At 50.4% G+C, this 21,700-nt stretch overlaps 1 protein-coding gene across 1 annotated transcript in view; it reads right to left on the bottom strand.

The window, feature by feature from the left end:
* Positions 1–333: 333 nt before the first annotated feature.
* OPRD1 (opioid receptor delta 1) overlaps positions 334–21,700 on the bottom strand; it is a 37,885-nt gene continuing 16,518 nt past the window's right edge. The window contains exons 2-3 of the mRNA XM_034647906.1: positions 9,725–10,074; positions 334–7,318 (exon numbers count right to left, since the gene is read on the bottom strand). Of these exons, the coding sequence (XP_034503797.1) occupies positions 6,777–7,318; positions 9,725–10,074 (892 nt within the window). The 3' untranslated portion in view covers positions 334–6,776. The remainder of the gene's footprint in view (positions 7,319–9,724; positions 10,075–21,700) is intronic.

Here is a 21,700-nt window from a genome sequence, read left to right as displayed (position 1 = left end):
TTTGGTTTGGGGCATGCTGTAGGAAGTGGCTCTGGCTGCCTTGTGCATGTCTCCCATCAGATGGGTTTGTTTGTTTTTTAAGATCTTATTCTTAAGTAATCTCTACACCCAACAGGGGGCTCAGGTTTACAGCCCTGAGATCAAGACTCGCACGCTCCACTCCACGGACTGAGCCAGCCGGGCGGCCCAGAGAGGATTTTCAGGACAGTGTTGCGTCTCCCTCTGAGACAGTCCCAAAGGTGGGGCTAGACTACCCACCCAGTGCGAGCAGCCAGCTCTATATCACCCCCAGACTAGGGCCTCCACCATGAGGAGACCACAGAAGGTAAGCAAAGAAACAGCCAGAGATGTGGACACCGAGAATAGTACTTTTCTTTATTGGGAAAACAGAAGGTTGGTCCTTGGTACCGAGAGAGGACCTGGGATAGGCAAAGAGCCAGGTGTTTGAGTCGAGCTTTGTTTTGACATGCTTGCCTCCCTCAGCCCCAAAGTAACACAGCTCCAATTACAAATACCAGACACCCAGGCATCCTTTCCTCTGCCTCTGGGCAAATGCCCAGTGGGTCTTACCAGTAGATGTCTGTTTCTGGGATCAAGGAACATGAGGGAAAGTTCTCTGTTCTCTCCCAGGATGGCAGAGCCCTTGGAACTCATCAGCCCCTACCTCTGTCCCTTCATTGTGCAGAGGCCCAGAGAGGGACAGAGACCTGCCCCAAGTCACACAGCAAGGAAGTGGAGAACAGAATCAAACCCATATTCCATCTCCTGGCTTGGGACTTATTCCAAGAGGAGATTCTGGAAGATGAGCCCCATCAGGTGGATGTCACCTGCATCGTCACCTCCCAAGGGACTCCATCCCCATGACTCAAATGTTCTGGCAGAAGGCCCAGGCCACTGCCACCCAGGGATCTTTCTTTCCTCCTGGACTGCACCCCTCTCTTGGGTGCCAGGGAGGGCAGACCTGGTGAGGACAAAAGGGGACAGCTATGTATGAAGTACTTGGAGAGAAGACGTCCTCTTGAAAATTCCTTCTCCAATGCATTTTGTTGCATCTTCTGAAACTCAAGAAGATGGTTAAAAGACAAAATCCTGGGGCGCCTGGGTGGCACAGCGGTTAAGCGTCTGCCTTCGGCTCAGGGCGTGATCCCGGCGTTGTGGGATCGAGCCCCACATCAGGCTCTTCTGCTGTGGGCCTGCTTCTTCCTCTCCCACTCCCCCCTGCTTGTGTTCCCTCTCTTGCTGGCTGTCTCTATCTCTGTCAAATAAATAAATAAAATCTTAAAAAAAAAAAAAAAGACAAAATCCTTTGCTCCTGACCCACCTACAGCATTAAGAGATGCGGGTCGGAGCAGGTATAACCTAAAACGTTCGCTCACGTTAAAAGCTCCACGTTTCGAGCATTTACTATGCACCAGGCACTTCATCTGTCCACTCGGTAGAACAACTACTCTGTGTCAGCTGCAGTGCCATTTGCTGGGGACGTTGGTGTGACCAAAACAGACAAGCCTTTTCGTAAATCTTCACAACTTCTTGTAAGTGTTGTCATCCACAACTGAGAAAAGGGTCTCCAAGAGCAAAGTGACTCGCCCAAGGTCCTACAGCAAAGTCCTAGCAGGAAGCTGAAAAATTACAGAACGAGCAAGCCTTCCAAGGCAGGGAGAGAATAGATGGGGAGAGGGACCGGCCAAGGTCACGGCAATTTCTTGGGAGGCTGGCATGCACCTCAGCCGCCAAGGTGACGAGGCACAGAACCCAGCCCCGGGAAGGCTCAGGAAGGGATTATGAGCTGGACATAAGAGTCTCCCCAATGCCCTCTGTGTCATCAGTTTCCTCGTGGGAGGCAGGAGGAGGAGAAGGAAGGAGAGCAGAGGAAGTGGACTTGATGGGTCTAAGATGGGATCCTAGCTGGCACAGCCACGGACAAGCCGTCTGGCCTTGGGCAGGCCATTCCCCAGAGCCTCGGGCCCCTCATCTATAAAGTAGGGGTAGTGATTATAACAGTGCCTGCCTCATAGTCATGCTGTGAACATTAAGTAAATTACCCATGTCAAGTGCTTAGAACAAAGAGGGGTGCTGTGTATCACATACTAGTATTACCACGCTGGCCCACACCAGGTGGGATGGGGCTGGAACATGGGTGACCCCTGGCCTAGCGCTCTACCACGTCAGGATAAGCGAAGGCTCGCCCCAGCCCCTCCGGGCCCCGTTTTGATCTCCCCAGCCGCCTGCCACCAGAACCACACCCCAGTCTTCTAAGTCTCCCAACATCTGTAAGCTCCCTCCCGTTGGGCTCCCTCCCCGGAGTTGCCAGCACTATGTGTTCAGTGCCCAGGAATGAGATAGAGGAATATATAATCATGAATAAATAAATGATAAGAGAAAGTGGTGTGTAGTGTTTTGTGTGTGAGTGCTGGGACCGTGACCTGGGGGCAGGGGGTGCGGTGGGAGTTACTTCCTAGGGGCTCTGAAGCCTCTGAGCTGGTTCCCAGCCTGGATCTGCAGGAGGTCCAGGTGGGGAAGGCAGCCAGAGGCCAGGCTAAGGATCTGCCACTGAAAATAGACAGCTGGTCTTGGGGCAGAGGCTTAGTGGGGGCCTAGCCTGGCCTGTAGCTCCTCCAAGTCCTGTCCAGACGCTGGTGGCTTCCTCCACCTTTGGGAGCGTTTCAAATTCCAAGCTCAGCAAGCCTCCTTAGACAGCTGCCTCTGGCTCCCGACTACTGTCACAGAAAAATTCTGTATTGGGGGCCTACTTGGTACCAGGGACTTTGGTAGGCACCTCGCTTGCGGTATCTCTAGCGTGCAGATGGGACTCTCGGACGTGAAGTGACCTGCCTAAGATCCCACTGCTAGCAAGTGGCCAAGAACCCAGCAAAATCAAGACTCTAGTTCAAAAGATGAAACACCAGAGACTGACCCATTCCCTTGTCTTAGATCTCAGAGAAAACAGCAGCTCAGAGAGGGCAACTGCCTTGCCTAGGTCACACAGCCAGTTAGCTTCCATGCTGAGATTCGAATCCAGATTTGGGCCTTCCCAAGCCATGTAGGAAACCGAACTTGAAGGCTCTGCTTTATTCCCATCACCCTCCTGCCCTCCCCACCTCCAGCCTCTCTTATATGACACTTGACATTATCCATCACTCCCTCCCCCTGGGAACGCCCTCCTCCTCCAGTTTCTATGGCAGCACATTCTTCCCAGCCTCCTCCTGCTCCTCCAGCAGCTTCTCACTCTCCACGCCATGGCTCCTGAGCCTAGAAAGCAGGGGGGATCCCCAGGCTGGGTCCCCGGTCTCCTCTCTCTGCATTGCTGCCCCCGAAAGCTCATCTGCTTTTCCCTCTAGGTCTCCAGCTCCGACCTTGTGCGGCAGCACCACTCCCGAGTAAGGACGACTACTTGCCACGTGCTAAGACCTTACCTCGGATCTGGACGCTATCCGTACATTAACTCATTAAGTCCTCACAGCAACCCCATGAAGGAAGTCCGTTCTACAGATGAGGAAACTGAGGCACAGCGAGGGAAAGCCAAAATCTGACTCCAGCTTTCACTGCTACTTCTCTCACCACAAGGAAAGATAGGAAATTGTAGGACGTTCTGAAACCAGAGGCAAAAACTTGCCTCCACCTCCTGAAGAGAGGGGAGTGGAAACCTCAGGGAAATCAGACCTACTTCATGGTTTTGAGGGCCCTGTGATGATCTAGAATTACACTGCCAATTTGGAGCTTTAAAATGCATCGCGCACAGCACATTTTGAAATGTGAAGGTTTGGAGAGCTTCAGGAGGAACAAAAGTTCATGGAAAATTGCCCTTTTCTTTCAGATTTTGGTTTTAAGTCTTCAGATATCCTCATTCGAGGGTTCCAGCAACTAAGGCTCTTCTATATTAATGATGCCCGGAAGTCACCAGAACTCGGACCCTGGAATCCTACTGACCTCAGTTCTGCCGCCACCAACAGGCTCTGTGACTTAGGGGTGAGCGGCTTGACCTCTGAGCCTGTTGTCTAAAATAAGGTAATAGTACTTCCCCGGGCTGTCATGAGGCTCAGACGGGATGATGTGCGGGAAGCGCTTGGCACAGAGCCTGGCACTCGAAAGTGCTCAGTTAAGCCCCATACTCGAGATGCACACAGCTTTTCTCAGGTTTGCCAAGCACCTCAACATTTCCATGCTTTTGCACACACTGTTCCCTCTTCTTGGTGGCCGGCTCCTACACACCCTTTAAGGCCCTCTTTTTTCCACCTTTTCTGGAATTGCTACAAATGTGTTTTAGTAAAAAGCTAGAAAAGACACTTCCCTGTGACATCCTCCTTGGGGCTTCCTGTCACTGCATGCATCGCAACTGAGATGCAATGCTCTGTTGATGCCTTGTCTCCCAGCCTGGGCTTGACCTTTCTAAGGGCGGGGCTATATCTGACTTATTTCCGAGTCCCAGTCCCCAGGGTGCATAGCCTGGCATCAAGTTGATTTCGATACAAGTTTGCTTTACCTTAAATGCACGTGGTCTGGACCCAGCCTCTGCTGATCCCAGGACGCATTTATGTACGAGTAGTAGTAAAAAGCAGCCAGATCTCTTACAGCCATGGGAAATGGCAGTGGGCCAACCCAGGGCAGCCTCAAGAGAGAGCTGAAGAGGACACATTCCTTACGAGGAGAATCAACAGCCCTGGATCCAATGTCACCTTCTTCAGAAGTCTTCCCCAGTCCCTAAATTATCCCCTCTGACATCTCTCCAAGGCATTAGCAGGAGGGGTCCCATGTGATGAGGAGTGTCCAGGAGGGTCCCCCCACCTTGCTGATACACCCCCCTCCCATTCAGACACGAAAGTCTCTATGTGCACTGGGCACTGCCCTCCATCTTCCAAAGTGCTACTGAAGCCCTTTCCTGGAAGAAGAAAATTCCCAGGTCTGGAGCTTCTGGGGTCCGCACCCCAAGAAGGGGGCTGTGCTTTGTCTACTAACGGCATCCCTACCCCTAAAGTGCCCAATGCCCATCCTGGTGCCTAAGCCCCCAACCTCCTGAATGCTAGTTCAGCCCCTGCTGGAGTGACAGTCTCTCAGACAAGGGAAAGGCTTTTGTTCCAAGGAAATGACTGTCAAAGGGAGAAGAGGTATCTTCTTTCCTTTTTTTTTTTTTTTTTTTTTTGGTTTGAGACAAAGCCGTTTCTCTCCATCTGTCCCAAAAAGGGAAGAAAATTAATTTGTTTCTACAAGGATGTCAGCTCACTGCTTCAATAGGGAGTCAGGGGTGTGTGACTGAGGCAGTGTCTTTCAGTGGGAGGGGGCGGGGAGAGGAGGTGAAGCACGGGGGAGGCACAGGGAACAAGGACAGACCCTGATAGGAAAGCAAAGATCTGGGAAGGCCTGAATAGAACACCAAACACATGAAAAGAAAAATTTCTTTGCCTTGCTCTGGGTAGACCTGCCCTCAGGGGCTCGAAGGGGGCAGTGGGGGCAGGCAGGGGGCCTGAGGGGCGTACATGGACGCTAGCATTGCAGTTAGGAAAGTCTTCTTCCTCCCAGTTCCTTCAGAGACAGGCCCCTGTGTGGGCAGTTCCAGCTTGGAAACACTGGACACATTAGGCGCAGCCAGGTGTTGGGAGAAGGAAGAGGATTTCCTGGAGGTTCTTATCAGAGACCCAAGATGGGCAGGAGGAAAAGTCCACACTGGTCCTTCAGATTCCCCCACCCAGTCCCAGTTGCCACTTGCCATCCATGGGGCTCTATCTAGCATGGTCCTCTGTCCTCCAGTGTCTGGGCAGAGAGGTCGGGCCTCTGGGGAACCCCAAAAGTGTCTGCCCTCCGGCTTGAGGACCTAATGTCAAAGCAGAAGTTCCCCAGCCTCCCCTCTGCCTCCACCCACCCACCACCCTTGGCACAGAGGCCGATTGGCAGCTCCGGTTTTGGAGCTGCAGGACCTCCCTCCTCTTTCTGAGCCCCATAGAACCGGGGGCTGGGGACCCTACCCCAACCCAGGCCCTGGCCTGCTATCCTAGCCTGAAGCCGCCGGCCCTGCTGCACTGTCATGTCCCAAGCCCCACTGGCACAAAGCACTGGGGACACTATGTCAATGCTGAGGCCATTCCAAGAAAATGACTGTCGAGGACAGAAAAGGTATATTCTCTCTCCCTCTCCGTTTTATTTTCTCTTTATTTTTAACGACAGTCCAGTTGGACCTGGACCTCAGCAACCTTGCCTCTTGCTACAACTCGGGGCTGGGACTCCACCCCAAGGTTGAGGCCCCCATCCCTTGCACCCAGGTACTATCCTATCTCGAGGCCCAACCTTGAGCTGTCGCCGCCTCAAGGACATGTCCTTCCCTTTCACCCCCAGAACAGACCCCTCCCCACCACACAGAGACCCAGTCTTCCAGCCCTGTTCCCAAGCCTCGGTCTCCACCAAGGCCCCCTGGGTCCTGGGTCCTTGGCTTTTTCAGGTCCCAGGTCAGCAAGGCCGGCTCTGGCTAGAACCCGAGGCTGTCCCAAGGTTGAAGCTGGCCCGCCACAGAGGTCCCGGTTAGCAGCCCGGTCTCAGAGCCTCAGGCCCCACTCCCCCAGAGTCGCTAGCTCCGGGCGCCCTACCCAAAGCCGTCGACCACGCCCTCAGCCCAGAGGCCCCGCCCCAGCCCAGAGGCCCACCCCACAGCACCGGCGCCGCCTCTCGGCTCCCGCCCGACCCCCTTCTCCAAACCCGGGGCCCCGTTTGGTCCCACTCCGCGTCGCGGCCCCGCCCCCTGCGGACCCGGGGTGACAGCAGGGGCGCGCGGCGGGCCAGGCCGGCGCGGTTTAGGCGGCGGCCCCCCCGGCGGGACCGTCGGACGGGGTGCAGGCGGTGACCCGTTCGCGGGCCGTGGTCTCGCGGGCGCGGCTGAAGCTGCCTGGCTCCGGGCGGCCGCAGGGCGTGCGGCAGAGCTGGCGGAAGCAGCGCTTGAAGTTCTCGTCGAGGAAGGCGTAGAGCACGGGGTTGAGGCTGCTGTTGGCGTAGCCGAGCGCGATGCACAGATGCAGCGCGGCCACCACGAGCGGGTCGCGGCGGTCGATGTCCACCAGCGTCCAGACGATGACGAAGATGTGGATGGGCGCCCAGCACACCACGAAGGCGCCCACCACCACCAGCACCATGCGCGTGATGCGCCGCAGGCTGCGGTCCTTCTCCTTGGAGCCCGACAGCAGGCGCACGCTGCGCAGGCGCAGCAGCATCAGGCCGTAGCACACGGTGATGATGAGGATGGGCACGACGAAGGCGAAGAGGAACACGCAGATCTTGGTCACCGTATCCCAGTACCAGCTGGGGCTGGGGAACTGGAGCATGCACACCACTGCCCCGTCTGCCGGGGAAACAAGGAAAGACAGCAGGTGAGGGGTGTGTGGACTTAAGTGGCCCTACCAGCTCGCCACCCTTCTTGGCTTGGTCAGCTCCCACATCCCCTCCTGGCCTCTGTTCAAGGCGATTCTTCTGCCCGGAATGTCCTCCCACACTTCTGTACTTGGTGAACTCCTACTCATTCTCAAAGACCCCAGTGGAATTGGCCCTAATCCTTTCTATATTTTCTTCCAGTCCCTTTAGAAGCCTCTACATCCATGGATGGCAGTAATGATATAATTTAGCGCAAACCCACCAAATGTCAGTCATTGTGAGAACTCAAAACACCCTACCCATTTCCAGACTAGCTCCAATGATGACAACACTGCTCAGACTGATCTCAAGAGTAAGATGAGTTTAAGAGCAGAACTCGGGTCCTACTGTGTGGTGTGACCCTGGGCAAATTACTCAGTCTCCAGGAGAACTTCCATAAAGTGGGACAACTAACAGTACCTAAACCTCACAGGGTTGTGAGGATCCAACGGGCTAAGACATGTGAAACTTTTAACACAGGGGGGTTCAGCCTCTTGGTGCGCTCACAGGGGCAGGAAGGCAGATACATTTAGGAGTCCAGAAGTCAGGGCTAGGGTCGGGGAGATAGATTCCAGCTAAATGGCAAGAAGAACTTTCTTTGCCAGATTTGTCCAGAGGCGCACCCAGGATGGAACGAGCTCCCTGCTCCTGGAGTGTTGGTGTGGGCTGGGTGAGCACTTTTGGAATGTTTTAGGACTCAGACACAGGCCTGAAACTGACCTGCAGAACTCCCAAGATCTCTTGGAACTTTGGGTTTTGAGGAACCAGGCAGAGGACTTGGAGCCTGAGAGTTGTAGAAAGGGTACAGAGTGGGTCCACCAGACAGCAGGATGGCAGGACCCCCGGGGATGACTGAGTCCAAGGACTTCATTGTGCAGATGGCTGAACAAGGCTCAGAGAGGAACAGCATTTGTTCACAGTCACACAGCAAGTTACATACAGAACCAACAAGTGCTGAGTGGGGGAGTGTATGTAGGGGGATGGAGTGTGGAGTGAGGAGACCCATCTGGTCTGGCCCCCAGCAGGGCTGCAGTTAATGGCCCATAAACTGAAGGCTGACAGTGAGGAATGGGGCCCAGCTGCTGAGTCAAGACCAATTGCACAGCAGCTGAATGAGGGCACCAGGCGCACCAGGGGCCCTGTGGGGGTTAAGGGTGGTCAAAAGGCCTCCCACCAAGCTATTCCCCTTCCATCCACAGCACTGACCCTCTGCAAACCTCCACCCCAGGGGCTGACAGGAGTAACAGACACGAGGGCAGAGCCTCCGGTTGTAGGCCAAATTCCACCAAATGCCTGCCATGTGACCCTAAGTAAACCACCTGACCTCTCTGATTCTGGATATTCTTACTGTCAAATAGAGGTAGGAGTCCCTGCCATGTGCTAAGTATTTTACACATATAGCCTCCTTTAAACTTCTCAACACCCCATGATACAGTGTGGCTCAGATAGGGCAGTGACTAGTGTCGTTGGCACCCTGCTAAACTACCTGTCTCACTTCCTTATGTCAAGGTGGGGCCATGTAACCAGGTATCACTAGGAAGGCACAGGCCATAACATTTCAAAGTTGGTATTGCTCTCTCATCACTCCTTCTCCGTGTCCTTCTGCTGGCCAAATGTCAGCAGTGGAAGATTCCAAAACCACCATTTGGCGCCCGGGTCCCTGAAGAATTGAGGAATCGAGCTCCTCCTCCTCTGACTCACGTTAGACTGGGACATGAGTGAGAAATAAACCTCTATACTGTTCAGCACTGGAACCCCAGAGATTGCTTGTTATACCTGCTACCCTGACTGATACAGGTAGCTACTATATTAATTACCATTCTCACTCTGAGGAAATGCACCTGTCATTCTCTGCAGGCTCTTCTCTAGGGCTTGCCTTGGTCATCTGGAGCAGTGGTTTTCGCACTGGGGGGAAGGGCATTTGGGATGAGATTGCATATCTTATGGCGTCCACAGCTCACTGGTCAGTGACACCCTTGCCCCATTGGCCATCCATCTATCTCCCTTGAAGTCAGTCATCCACACACTCATGGCCAGCTGCTACACGCCCACAGCCCAACCCTCCACAATCCCATTCATACATTTCCTTGGACCAGCAACCCATCTGACCACTGATGAGTCATTCATCCTCACAACAGTCAACCATCCACATTCCATCGGCTGACTCCCCACATTCTCACTGGCCAGCCATCCGCACTTTTCACTGATCAGTAATCCATACCTCTACTGGTGTGGAGCCACCTACACCCATGCTAGCAAGTGGCCTGCAAACCCCCAGGGGCCCGCATGCTGCCGCCCGTGGTCAGTGGTCTGTACCACAACTCCCGCACTCACTCACCCCGGGGGCGGGTCACAGCCATGACCATGATGGGGACACCCACACCCGAGGCCAGGACCCAGATGCAGATGTTGATCAGCTTGGCCTTGGCGGGCGTGCGGAAGTCCAGGGCCTTGACGGGGTGGCAGACGGCAATATAGCGGTCGACACTCATCATGGTGAGGGTGAAGATGCTGGTGAACATGTTGTAGTAGTCGATGGAGAGCACAGCCTTGCACAGCAGCTCCCCGAAGGGCCACGTCTCCATCAGGTACTTGGCACTCTGGAAGGGCAGCGTGCTGGTGGCCAGTGCATCTGCCAGGGCCAGGTTGAAGATGTAGATGTTGGTGGCTGTCTTCATCTTAGTGTACCTTCAAAACAAGTGTGTGTGTAATTGTTCCCATTTCACAGAGTTCCGTTTCACATGAGACTCAGAGAGGGGAAAATGATTTGCCCAAGGTCACGCAAAAGGTCAGGGGCAGAGGTGGGACTAGAACCCTGAGCCACCTGATTCAGCATCATCCCTTTTCACTAGAACAGATGCAAAATGACTTCTCTGGCTGTGGCTGACTTTGGCAGGTGTTTTAGGAAAAGCCTTTCATCTTCTGAGGGGTACTAAGCAACATGGTTAAAAATAAAACTGGGCTCCAGAGGGAAACAGGTCTAGGTTCTAACCCTGCTTCTACTATTCATTAACTGAGGGACTCTGGGCTAGTAACGTGAACTCTCTAAGCCTCAGTGTCTGTAACTGTAAAAAAAAGGGGGGTGATGCTTTAACTAACCTCATAGGGTTGTTGTGAAATGTAATGGGATGATACAGCACTTAGCCCTGAGCCCAAAGCCTGGCAAGTGCTCCATATATGATAGTTACTGTTCTTCATCTATGAAGGGTGAAGCTGGGGACCAGACCAGAGTGACCTGACCCTCTGGCTTCTGCCACTGACCTTCTGGAAATATGACTGGCCAGCTCTGAGGAAGCAACTCTGCCTAGCAGACTGGCTGGGGCCTTAGACCTTCTGGGGTGCCCTCTGCAGTAGACCAGAGCTCCCAGTCCTTCCTGTGGTCCCATCCAGACTTTCTTATCCCCATGCAGTTGGACTCACCCATACATCCAACCCAGGGCATGAGCCCAGGTATCCAAGCCAGAGGTGTGCAACTGAGCCCCCCTGCACCCGAAACATCCCTCCATGCTCGACACTGCTGTGTGACTACCTGCAACACACTGGCCCCTTGTTCAGCCACCATTTCCGTCATGGCCCTCTCTCTACCAGGGCCTGCGCTGGGCAGCGGACAGCCTGGAGGAGGCTGCTTACACGGAGAAACACCGTCCCAGTGCAGTGTGATCAACACAGAAACACACAGGTATACCGAGGCAGGGATAAGGATTTCTTTCATGCCCCAAGAATGATCTGAGAAACCCAGAGAAGGGGTGCATGAGCGACTCCTCAATTTCAGAGCAGAGGGAGCCCTGAGAGATCGAGGAAAAGTGATTTTATGGAAATATAGTCCAAGACTCCCTTCAGAATTCCTGGAACAGCAGATTCTTAGACCCCACCCCATACCTATGAAATCTTAATATTTGGCAACCAGGCCTGGGACTCATCACCTTTTTTTAATTTTTAAATTTTTTTATATGTAAGCTCGAGGCCCAACATGGGGCTTGAACTCATGACCCCGAGATCAAGGGTCCCATGCTCTACCAACTGAGCCATTCAGGCACCTCGGAAATCTTCATCTTTAACAAGCACCACCCCCAAGTGATTCTTACGGGCTCTGAAGTTTGAGAAACACGATGTGGCCTAAAGCCCATACTGAGAAAAGACAGGGAAACTGAAGCCCAGGGAGGTGGCATGACTCACTCAAGGTCACATGGTGACAGCAGCAGAGCCAAGGCAAGAACTTAGACCTCCTGAGTCCTAGAACAGTGCTCTCTCTCCACTCTACCCCCAGGGTGGAACCACACTGCATGCCTCTACCCCTCTAGAAACCCCCTGCTACCATGCCCAGCCCTGGACATCTGGGATGTGTGGTGGCGCCCGCGAGAGCTGAGGAATGCACACTGAGTGCCCTCAATGTGTTCTGAATGATGGAATGAACTCCTACCAGCTAAGGCTATTCCTTCATGGAGGGACTGATTTTTTTTTTTTTTTTTGGTCTGACTCACTCATTGTCCTCCAGGGCCAGCATCTGTCTCACTCCCTCCCCAAATAGCTGTCATTTGTCCTGGGGCCGGAGAAGCAAAAAGTTTTGCTTGGAGACAGCAGAATTTCAAGTCTCGGGAAGTCTGTCTTCAGGGGGTGCGGGATCACAGCTGTGTGGGAGGCGGTCTCAACCCCACAGCTGACTCGTCTAATTTCGCTTCTTTTACGCAGAACAATTAGAGGCTGTTCTTTGCCTGCTATTTTGATTTGTGAGGATCCTTCAATTCCCAGAGGGGGCTGGGGTGCTGGGAAGCGGGTGATGAAGCTGCTGTTGCTGGTCCAGGTGGGCTGAGAGGCATCGCACTGACCGCTGGGCAGAGCCCCAGAGGCTCCGGTCCTAACAAGCCCGCCCACCTCCTCCCCAGCTAAACGGCTGCCAAACCTGGCCCTACTAGCCTCCTCAGACAAATCATGCCACTCTCCTGCTCTCAACCCACCCGTGGCTCCCTGAGGTTCTCTCCGTATTCCATGAATTGGTCCCAGAACTTTCCCCTTGATGGATGTGCCCTGCCACCGCGCCCCCCGGCCACTGGCCTCTTTGCTCTGTGCCTTGGACATACCAAGCCCTTTCCCACCTCAGGTCCCTTCAGACTGTCCTTCTGCCTGGAACCCCACATTTTGCATGGCTTATTCCTTCCCTTAATTCAGGACTCTATTCAAATGTCACCTCCGCAGGGAGGCCACGCCTGGCCACCCTATCTATAAAGTACGCCTCTCCCCACCATCTCTCTGTCTCCTTAGTTGCTTCATTTTTCTTTATAGCATGAGCCACCACCTGACTTATATTTTTTTTTCTCTCTGTTTGCCTCTCTCACTCATGTATGCTCCCCGAAGGCAGGGGACTCTGTCCATCTTGTTCCCTGCTATACGGCTGGGCATACCGATAGCGCCTGGCAAACAGCAGGCCCTTGATAGACACTTGTTGTATGCAGGTCTTAGTCCAGGCCTCATCAGCTCTCATGGAGACCACGCAGCCCCCCCCCCACAATTCATCATCCAAGCAAGTCAGGGTGCTCACTACAGAAGATTTGCTCAGGATACTCTACTGCTTACAATTCTTCCATGGCTCCCCATTGCCATCTGGATGAAAATCAAACTCCTCAGACTGGCATTCCATCGGAGTGACCTCCTTTCCCACAGCACCTTCCATGTCCAGCCACATCTGTAGTTCCTCAGATGTCCAGTCTAGCATGCCCTCCTTGCTATGGACAGCCACTGTAATGGTTTGGTGGGAATCCTTTCAACACATATATACACGTGTGCACGCACGCGCATGCACACACACACACACACAGATTTTTATAAAATTGTATTTATGCCAACGTAATACAATTACATTGTGTAAAAAAGTCATATAGTACTATAATGAAAACAGGTCCTCACTCCCCTTTCCTGCTCTCCAGAGGCAACCACTTTTAATATTTTTATTCTTCTGGCAATTATCTCCATAATTCTAAACAATGTGCTTCAATGGCCATTTCCTAATTTATCAGTTTTACACAGTACATGTTGAAGTTTCTATCAGTTAAGCCAGGCTACACGGCAGTAACAAATAATCCCAAAATCTCAGTGGCTTCACACAATAAAGGTTTATTTCTCATCCTCGCAAAGCCCACGCAGTGTCTCTAGGACTATATCCCATGAGGCAATGCCAGACTGTTTCAATCTTGTGGTTCTGCCATCTTAACCCAAGGCCTCCTTGGTCACCACGGAGGGAGAAGAGACAGCCACAGGATCATCTAAGCTTCACTCTAGCAGCAACACAGCATTTACACCTGAAGCTGAGTGACTGGACTGGTCATGTGGCCCCACCCAACTAGAAAGGGTTGAGAAGTACAGTCTTCTATGTGCCCAGAAGCAAGAAGAACCAGATATTAGTGAACACTAGTAATGGTTTCCACACCCTTAATACGGTAGATGAATACTAGCTCTTTTTTTTTTTGAAGATTTTATTTATTTATTTGACAGAGAGAGACACAGCCAGTGAGAGAAGGAACATAAACAGGGGGAGTGGGAGAGGAAGAAGCAGGCTCCCAGCAGAGCAGGGAGCCTGATGTGGGCCTCGATCCCAGGACCCTGGGATCACGCCCTGAGCCAAAGGCAGATGCTTAACGACTGAGCCACCCAGGCGCCCCATGAATATTAACTCTTACACTACCCATCTTCCTTTCCTTTCTCCATCCTTTCATATAGTTTTATCACAACTTCTAAATTCTTAAATTAAAATTTGGGGGTTACATTCTTTTAGGGTTTACATTCTTATGACTTTATATTGTCCACTGCTAAACCAAATGGTATACTATAATCACATTTATTTTGTTACGTATTTTTGTTTTTCCTGGAGTTAATAATTGCCTCTCTTTTCCTCATTTGCTTAGTTCTACGTACATACTGTTAAATTTCCTCAAACATTCCAGCAGATCTGTAAAATGCTTTTTCCACATAGTTACATAAGCTATCAGCTCCTTTTGTTTTCCTAGTGATCCACCTTTTGAAGCCTTCCTCCTCCCTTTCAATTTGGGACTGGTTGCTTTCTAGACCAGCTGCATACCTGTCCTACTATGCTGAAGAAACTGCTTCCTGGTTTGCGAGTCTTTTCTATCTTGGTCTGTCCTCATTTTGGTGAAACACATCCTCTAATCACTTCCTAAGAAAGGGCACACAGGAAGTAAAATTTTTATATCTTTGCATGTCTGAGAATGTCTATATTCTATGCTGACTTCTAATTTCCTTGACTATATATGGAATTTTAGGTTGGAAATAATCTTCCACCAGAATTTTGAAGGCATGGCTCCCTTATCTTTTAGCTTCCAGTGCTGTCACTGAGGTATCTGAAACCATTCTGATTCCTGATGATGTGTATATAATCTGTTCTCCCCACCTCCAAAACTTTTAGGATCTTCTCTTTATCCCTGGTATTCTGACATTTTGTGATGATATGCCTTAGGGTGGTTCTTCTTCATTTGTATTGGGCCCTCTCATTCTGAAGATTCATGTCCTTCAGTGTGAAATATTCTCACTTCATTTCTTTGACAATTAACTCCCTCTGCTTTCTCTGGAATCACTAGAAAATTGTCAGTCAGATATTGGGCCTCTTGATTGATCCTTTAATTTTCTTATCTTTTCCATTTTCCATCTCTTTGTCTTTTTGGTACATCCTCTGGGAAATTTCCTTTTCATTACCTCTCAACCTTTCTATTGACTTTTTTATTTTATTTTGGCTCTCATGTTTTATTTTCCCAGTGTCATTTCTTTTTCTTTTATTATTTCGTTTTTATATAGAATTTATAGCATCTTATTTCATGGATACAATATCTTCTCTTATTTCTCTGAGGATACCAATAATTTTTGCTTTGTATTTTCTTCTGCTTACTGCATTGTCTATTTGCTTCAAACATTTCTGTTTGTTTATTTGTTTACTTGCCCTCCCTCTTGTATCCTAGTGACTTCCTTCAAATATGTAGTGATATGTGACTAAACGTTGATTTTTTTTTAAGATTTTATTTATTTGAGAGAGAGAGAGTGAGAGACAGAGAGAGAGCACAAGAGGGAGAAGGGTCAGAGGGAGAAGCAGACTCCCCACTAAGCAGGGAGCCTGATGCAGGGCTCAATCCCAGGACGCTGGGATCATGACCTGAGCTGAAGGCAGACGTTTAACCGACTGAGCCACCCAGGTGCCCGTAAATGTTGATCTTTGAGTAAAGCACTAAATAACTAATTGGTAGCCGTGTGTGTGTGTGTGTGTGTGTGTGTGTGTGTGAGAGAGAGAGAGAGAGAAAGAGAGAGTGTGTGTGCATGTGTGCACACATCAGTGTGGGGGTCCTGTCAACTTGCGGGCCTCACAGTAGGGAAACTGGGCAAAAACTAAGCTTTTATTGGGGAACATCTAAATATCAGTGTCAGCATGTGTTTTCTCTGGGGCCTTGAAAAAAGAATCCTCCAACCTCCTGCTTGGGGAGCATACTTCTGGCTGTCAGGATTATGGTAGCAGAGCTGGAGGAGGTGTCTGTGGACCCCCTCCAACTTTTCATTTGGTATCTCACTCTGACCCTTTCTGTGTCTGCTGGCCCCAAGTTCAGAGTTTTTCCAGGTTAACTTCTCAAGGGAAAAACCCCTAACCTCTTGCACAGTGGAGGGTTAGTCTCCTGATTGTGCAGCATACAAGGGGGAGGCCCCAGGGGCCCCAATGCTCCCTCTATAGATAATCCATCTTCTGCCCCTGTTTTCAGTCCCACACCTCACCCCTGCTCAGCCTGTTACTCCTCTTCAAATTGCTTTTCATCATCCAAACATGTGTTGACATCTCTTAAGGAACATAAACTCAGGCGCAAGACATGAAGTAATTTGCCCAAGGTCACATGACCAGTAAGTAGCAGAAATTGTATTTAATTCAGGCTATCTAGTGCCAACATGTGGTAATGACTTTGCTATACTGCCCCTCAGTGCATGTTACCTTCCTTCCTGTCCCCACTCCATCCCATAGTTAGTGAAAAAGTCAAGGAATGTGAATTTACTATAGGCTGAGATTTGTTCACTCTTCCAGCAGGTATTAATCAAGTATCTGGTATGTACCAGGCACTGAGTAAGGAATATAGGAGTGAAGATGACAGTCTAGTTTCTTAAAATTTATGGTCTTAGGGGGGCCTGGGTGGCTCAGTTGTTAAGCGTCTGCCTTCGGCTCAGGGCGTGATCCCGGCATTCTGGGATCGAGCCCCACATCAGGCTCCTCCGCTGGGAGCCTGCTTCTTCCTCTCCCACTCCCCCTGCCTGTGTTCCCTTTCTCATTGGCTGTCTCTCTATCAAATAAATAAGTAAAATGTTTAAAAAAATGTATGGTCTTAGGAAGGGACCAGACATTGAACAAACTGGTACACTACTTAATATACAGTTACCACTATTCCTGCTCTACCGTGAAGGATAAGGACAGGGTATAGTGATGGACACTACCCAGCAGGAGTGTGAGGGAGGTTTATGGAAGGAATCTGGCTTATTATCGGAAGGTTGGCAATGGCTTCTCTGAGGATGTGTGCTATGAACAGAGTTATAAGAAGAGATATCTAGGAGCTTGCTCCTCTCTCCCTCTCCCTCCCTCCCTCTCTTCTGGCCAAGTGAGGACAGAGCAAGAAAGTGGCCATCTAGAAGCCAGAAAGAGAGCTCTCATCAGAAACCGGCCATACTGGCACCTTATCTTCTATTATTAGCCTCCAGAACTGTGAGTAAATAAATTTCTGTTGTTTAAGCCACTCAGTGTATGGTATTTTGTTATGGTAGTTTGAGCTAAGACAAGGTGACATTTCTACCAGGTAGGAAAGAATGAGAAGGAGTCAGCCATGTGAAGATAAGAAGGTAGGTTGTTTCAGGCAGAAAGAACAGCATGTGCAAAGACCCTGTGACAGGAAAGAGATTAATGAGCTGCAGGAATGGTCAGACATTAAGTGTGACTAAATGGCAGTAAGTCTGAGAAGAAGCAACAGAATGTGCAGCAGGGAGAAGTCAGCAGGGGTCAACTCATGCACAGAAAGAAGGTTGGATTTTATTCTGAGTGCAGCAGGAAGCCACTGGAGATTTTAAGCAAGGGAGTGATGTGGTTTGATTTATGTGTGTTTCTTAAAAGAACATTGTGACTACTGGGTAGAAGCTAGATGAAGGGAAGAACAAGACTGGGTGAGAGACTGAACTTTCTGGAAAGATAAATCATTCACTGCCCCACCCCTCAAAACCCTACTGTTGGTCTCTAATTTTTTTTTCTATTTCAAAAAGTTGTAGATATGACATTAGATCCTTACCTTATACCATATAAAAGATTAACTCAAAATGGATGAAACACCTAAATGTAAGAGGTAAAACAATAATGCTCATAGAAGAAAACATAGGAGGAGGGGCGCCTGGGTGGCACAGCGGTTGGGCGTCTGCTTTCGGCTCAGGGCGTGATCCCGGCGTTATAGGATCAAGCCCCACATCAGGCTCCTCTGCTATGAGCCTGCTTCTTCCTCTCCCACTCCCCCTGCTTGTGTTCCCTCTCTTGCTGGCTGTCTCTATCTCTGTCAAAGAAATAAATAAAATCTAAAAAAAAAAAAGAAAGAAAGAAAACATAGGAGGAAAAGCTACATGACACTGGATTTGGCAATGATTTCTTGGATATGACACCAAAAGCACAGGTAACAAAAGAAAAACAGATAAACTGTAACAAAATTAAACAATTTGGTGGGGCGCCTGGGTGGCTCAGTTAGGTTGAGCAACCGACTCTTGATTTCAGCTCAGGTCATGATCTTGGGGTCCTGGGATTGAGCCCTGTGTCAGGCTCAATGCTCAGTAGGGAGACTGCTTCAGGATTCTCTCCCTCTGCTCCTCCCCTCTAAAATAAATAAATAAATCTTTTTAATTTTTTAAAAATATTTTTTATTTATTATTTGACAGAGAGAGCACGAGCAGGGCAAGGAGGAGTGGCAGAGGGAGAGGGAGAAGCAGGCTCCCTGATGAGCAAGGAGCCCAATGTGGGGCTCAATCCCAGGACCCTGGGATCATGACCCAAGCCAAAGGCAGATGCTTAACCAACTGAGCCACCCAGGCACCCCAATAAATCTTTTTTTTTAAGATTTTATTTATTTATTTGACAGAGATAGAGACAGCCAGCAAGGAGAGGGAACACAAGCAGGGGGAGTGGGAGAGGAAGAAGCAGGCTCCTAGTGGAGAAGCCCGATGTGGGGCTCGATCCCAGAACGCCGGGATCACGTCCTGAGCCAAAGGCAAACGCTTAATGACTGCACCACCCAGGCGCCCCCGGTGTAATTGACTTTTTAGGAGCAACACATGTGAAAGTATCTAGCTTACTGGCCGGCGTGTAGACAAGAACAGGCAGCCCTTTTAGGTTTTTTCCCCTGATATAGTTCTGCTTTCTTCTTGTAGGGTTCCCATTGGATCCCACCCTGGGGGTGAGGACAGTAAGCCCGGTGAACCTCTGTTGACTCTGAGATGCTTTGGGAAATCCTTCGCTTTTTTTCTAAGTCAAAATCCTCCATTAGGTCATGTTGAATTATGCAGCTGGGAATGTGCTGCGAGCCACGTGTCTCAGTCCTCAGTGAGGCTTTGTTCCGAAGAAGCACAGAGTGGCCGGCCATGTTCCCGTCCTGTCGTCTGTCAGACAAGCCCCACTGGCAGGGAAGATCAGCCCCCCCTCAATCTGATGGAGACAGGGTGTGCTCGCTGTCTGAAGCACGTCAAGTCCCCACGTGCTCCTGGGCCCCTGGAGAGCTGCACTTCTCAGCTGACAAGTAAGCCCCTAGTAAGAATTTCCACCCCCCAGCGAAGCCAGGGCACTTGGTTAGAGCAGCCGGTGAGTGGCAGGTGCTCAGGCTAAACCATTCCCTCCTTTGTGCAAGGCCTGCTTGGGACTGGTCTGACAGCTGTGGGTGGCTTGTTCTTTAAGCAATATTCTCTGAGTATCTTTTCTTCCGTGGGCCAGGCACTTTGCCAAAAACAGTGAATGCACAATTTCATTTCCTCCCCACTGCGAGCCTGAGTGCTAACACGGTCCTCATCCCACAGAGGGGCCAAGGTAGATGGCACACCCAAAGACATGCGGCCGGGAAGTGCTGGTGATGGGACACCAACTCAGATCTGGTCTCCAGGGCCCGTGCCTCCCTGCCACCTGCAAACCGTGGCCATGCGGAGGGGCCCGGTCTGGAGGCCAAGACCAACTGGGGTAAACGTCTGGACGAGCGCTGGTTCCACGGTGTTCTTCTGTTTTTCACACCTTCTTCCACCCTGCTATGGTCCGGGGAGGGGATGTAGAGACAATGTGCTCACAGTCTAGGTGGGTTTAGGGAGAGACAGACCTACAAACATCAGAAAAATAGCACAGGCACCGTGATGAGGCATGAGGAAGAGGTCAATTCAGAACAAAACGTACACCTCTGGTCACAAGGGGGCGCCAAGCGGTATTTATGGACAACAAGCACGTGCTGGGTCTTTCTCAGGCACAGTTCACATACTCCTTACACGGAAGACTTGCCCGGCATAGAGAAAACATTTCCCTTCATTTACTCCTCCCAGCACCTGCACAGGGCAGAGAGAAGTTATGATTCCCAAGTAAGAGGGCGCCGTGAAGGGACTTGCCCAAGGCTGCAGAGTCGGAAGGAGGCTGAGCGGAGATTCGAACGGAGTGCTTTCCCCCGGAACCCCAGCGCCTTCCTCTTGACTTCCCTTTTGGCTTCTCCCCTGTGGATCCAAAATACCCTGTGCCCCCCGCCCTGCACGTACTCTGTTTGACAGTTAAAATATGAGCTACCCAAACGCATGGCGTTTGTCTTGCTCCCCACTCGGCACCTAGAACCTACTGCAGTCCCTGGCACAAAATACACTTGGTAAATGAGTGTTACATGCATCTTCCACACTAGACTGGGACATCCTTCGGGCAGGAACCGTGTCCCCTCCATGCTGTATCCCAGGATCAGCCCAGGGCTGAGGGGACACATGGTTTACTGGAGGACGCCCAGTGGAACAGAAGAGTCCAGGTGCCTGATCCTTGAAAGTAACCAGCCACAGACTGAAGAGCTCAGACGGGGACAATTCTTTCTCCGCAACCCCCTCCTCCCTTCCATCCTCAACCCAGAACAACACAGGTCCCCTGCAGGGCATCTGAGCCTGACCCTGCTCGCCCTGAATTGGAAGCAACTCAGTTCTGCCGTGGCCAGAAGAAATGTCAAATCATTTATCCAGAAGAGCTCATTTGTTTCTAATAAGCTGAGGGGTATGCTTTCCACTCAGACACCACAGCCCATGGGGATCAAAGTAGGAGCAAGAGACCTGAAAACAAAACCAATAACAGCAGCAAGGTAAGAGCACCAACCTGCAGTCAGACTGACCTTGAGGCACCTCAGGGACAAATCGAAGAAATGGCTTTGGCCTTGACCAAAACTCATTTGGTTCCAAACAGCATGGGTTGCTGGCGTATTTAGAATTAACTTTGTTCCAAACCCTTTTTGAGATCTCAAAAATAATAGCTCTTCTCTATAAAATGTTCAAACAACATAGAATCCTCTAATAAACAAAATTTAAAACCACTATTAATATTTCAGACCACTGTTACAGATAACATGCAAACACTCATACCCTGTTTTACATAAACAGGCTCTTGCTTTAATACTGTTCTACAACCTGTTTCTCTCTCTCAAAAATACGCTGTGACCATATCTCTATGTTAATAGATACAAATTAATATAATTTTTGGTGACTGCCTGTGATTCTAATCCAGAGGTCAACAGACTTTTTCTGTAAAGGGCCAGAGGGTAAATATTTTAGGCTTTCAGGCCACAGAGGATCTCTGGTGCATATCCTCGTTTTCTCTTTTACAACCCTTTCGAAGTACAAAAACTATAGCTCAAGGACCACACAACAACAGACTGCAGGCCAGACCTAGTCTCACTTGTGGACACTGAGGCTCCTGAATGAAATTACTTAACAAATCCCCTATTGAAAGATATGGGGGTTGTTTCCACGTTTTCGTTATTACAAATAACACTATGATGAACACCTTTGTGCTCATAGATATCTGTTGGTCTCCTGGGGAAATTCCTGGAATCCCAGAGCTAGAAAGCAACTTCACAGTGAAGGCATTCCCTCTAAGGCATTCCAGACAAATGGCTATGCAGTTTCTGCTTGAATATGTCCAGAGATGGGGGACTCACCATCTGCATGCACAATCCACCCTGCTGTTGGGACCACACACAGAGGAAGCAGGTTCTCTCTCTTCTTTTCGAGCCAAGGGCTACCTCTTTCTCACCTGGCACTATTTTTC

Source organism: Ailuropoda melanoleuca, chromosome 2 (genome assembly GCF_002007445.2).
Source record: "Ailuropoda melanoleuca isolate Jingjing chromosome 2, ASM200744v2, whole genome shotgun sequence".
In the NCBI taxonomy this organism is placed as follows: domain Eukaryota; kingdom Metazoa; phylum Chordata; class Mammalia; order Carnivora; family Ursidae; genus Ailuropoda; species Ailuropoda melanoleuca.
The sequence above is the reverse complement of the archived record's forward strand: the minus strand, read 5'-3'. Positions and strand labels throughout refer to the sequence as shown.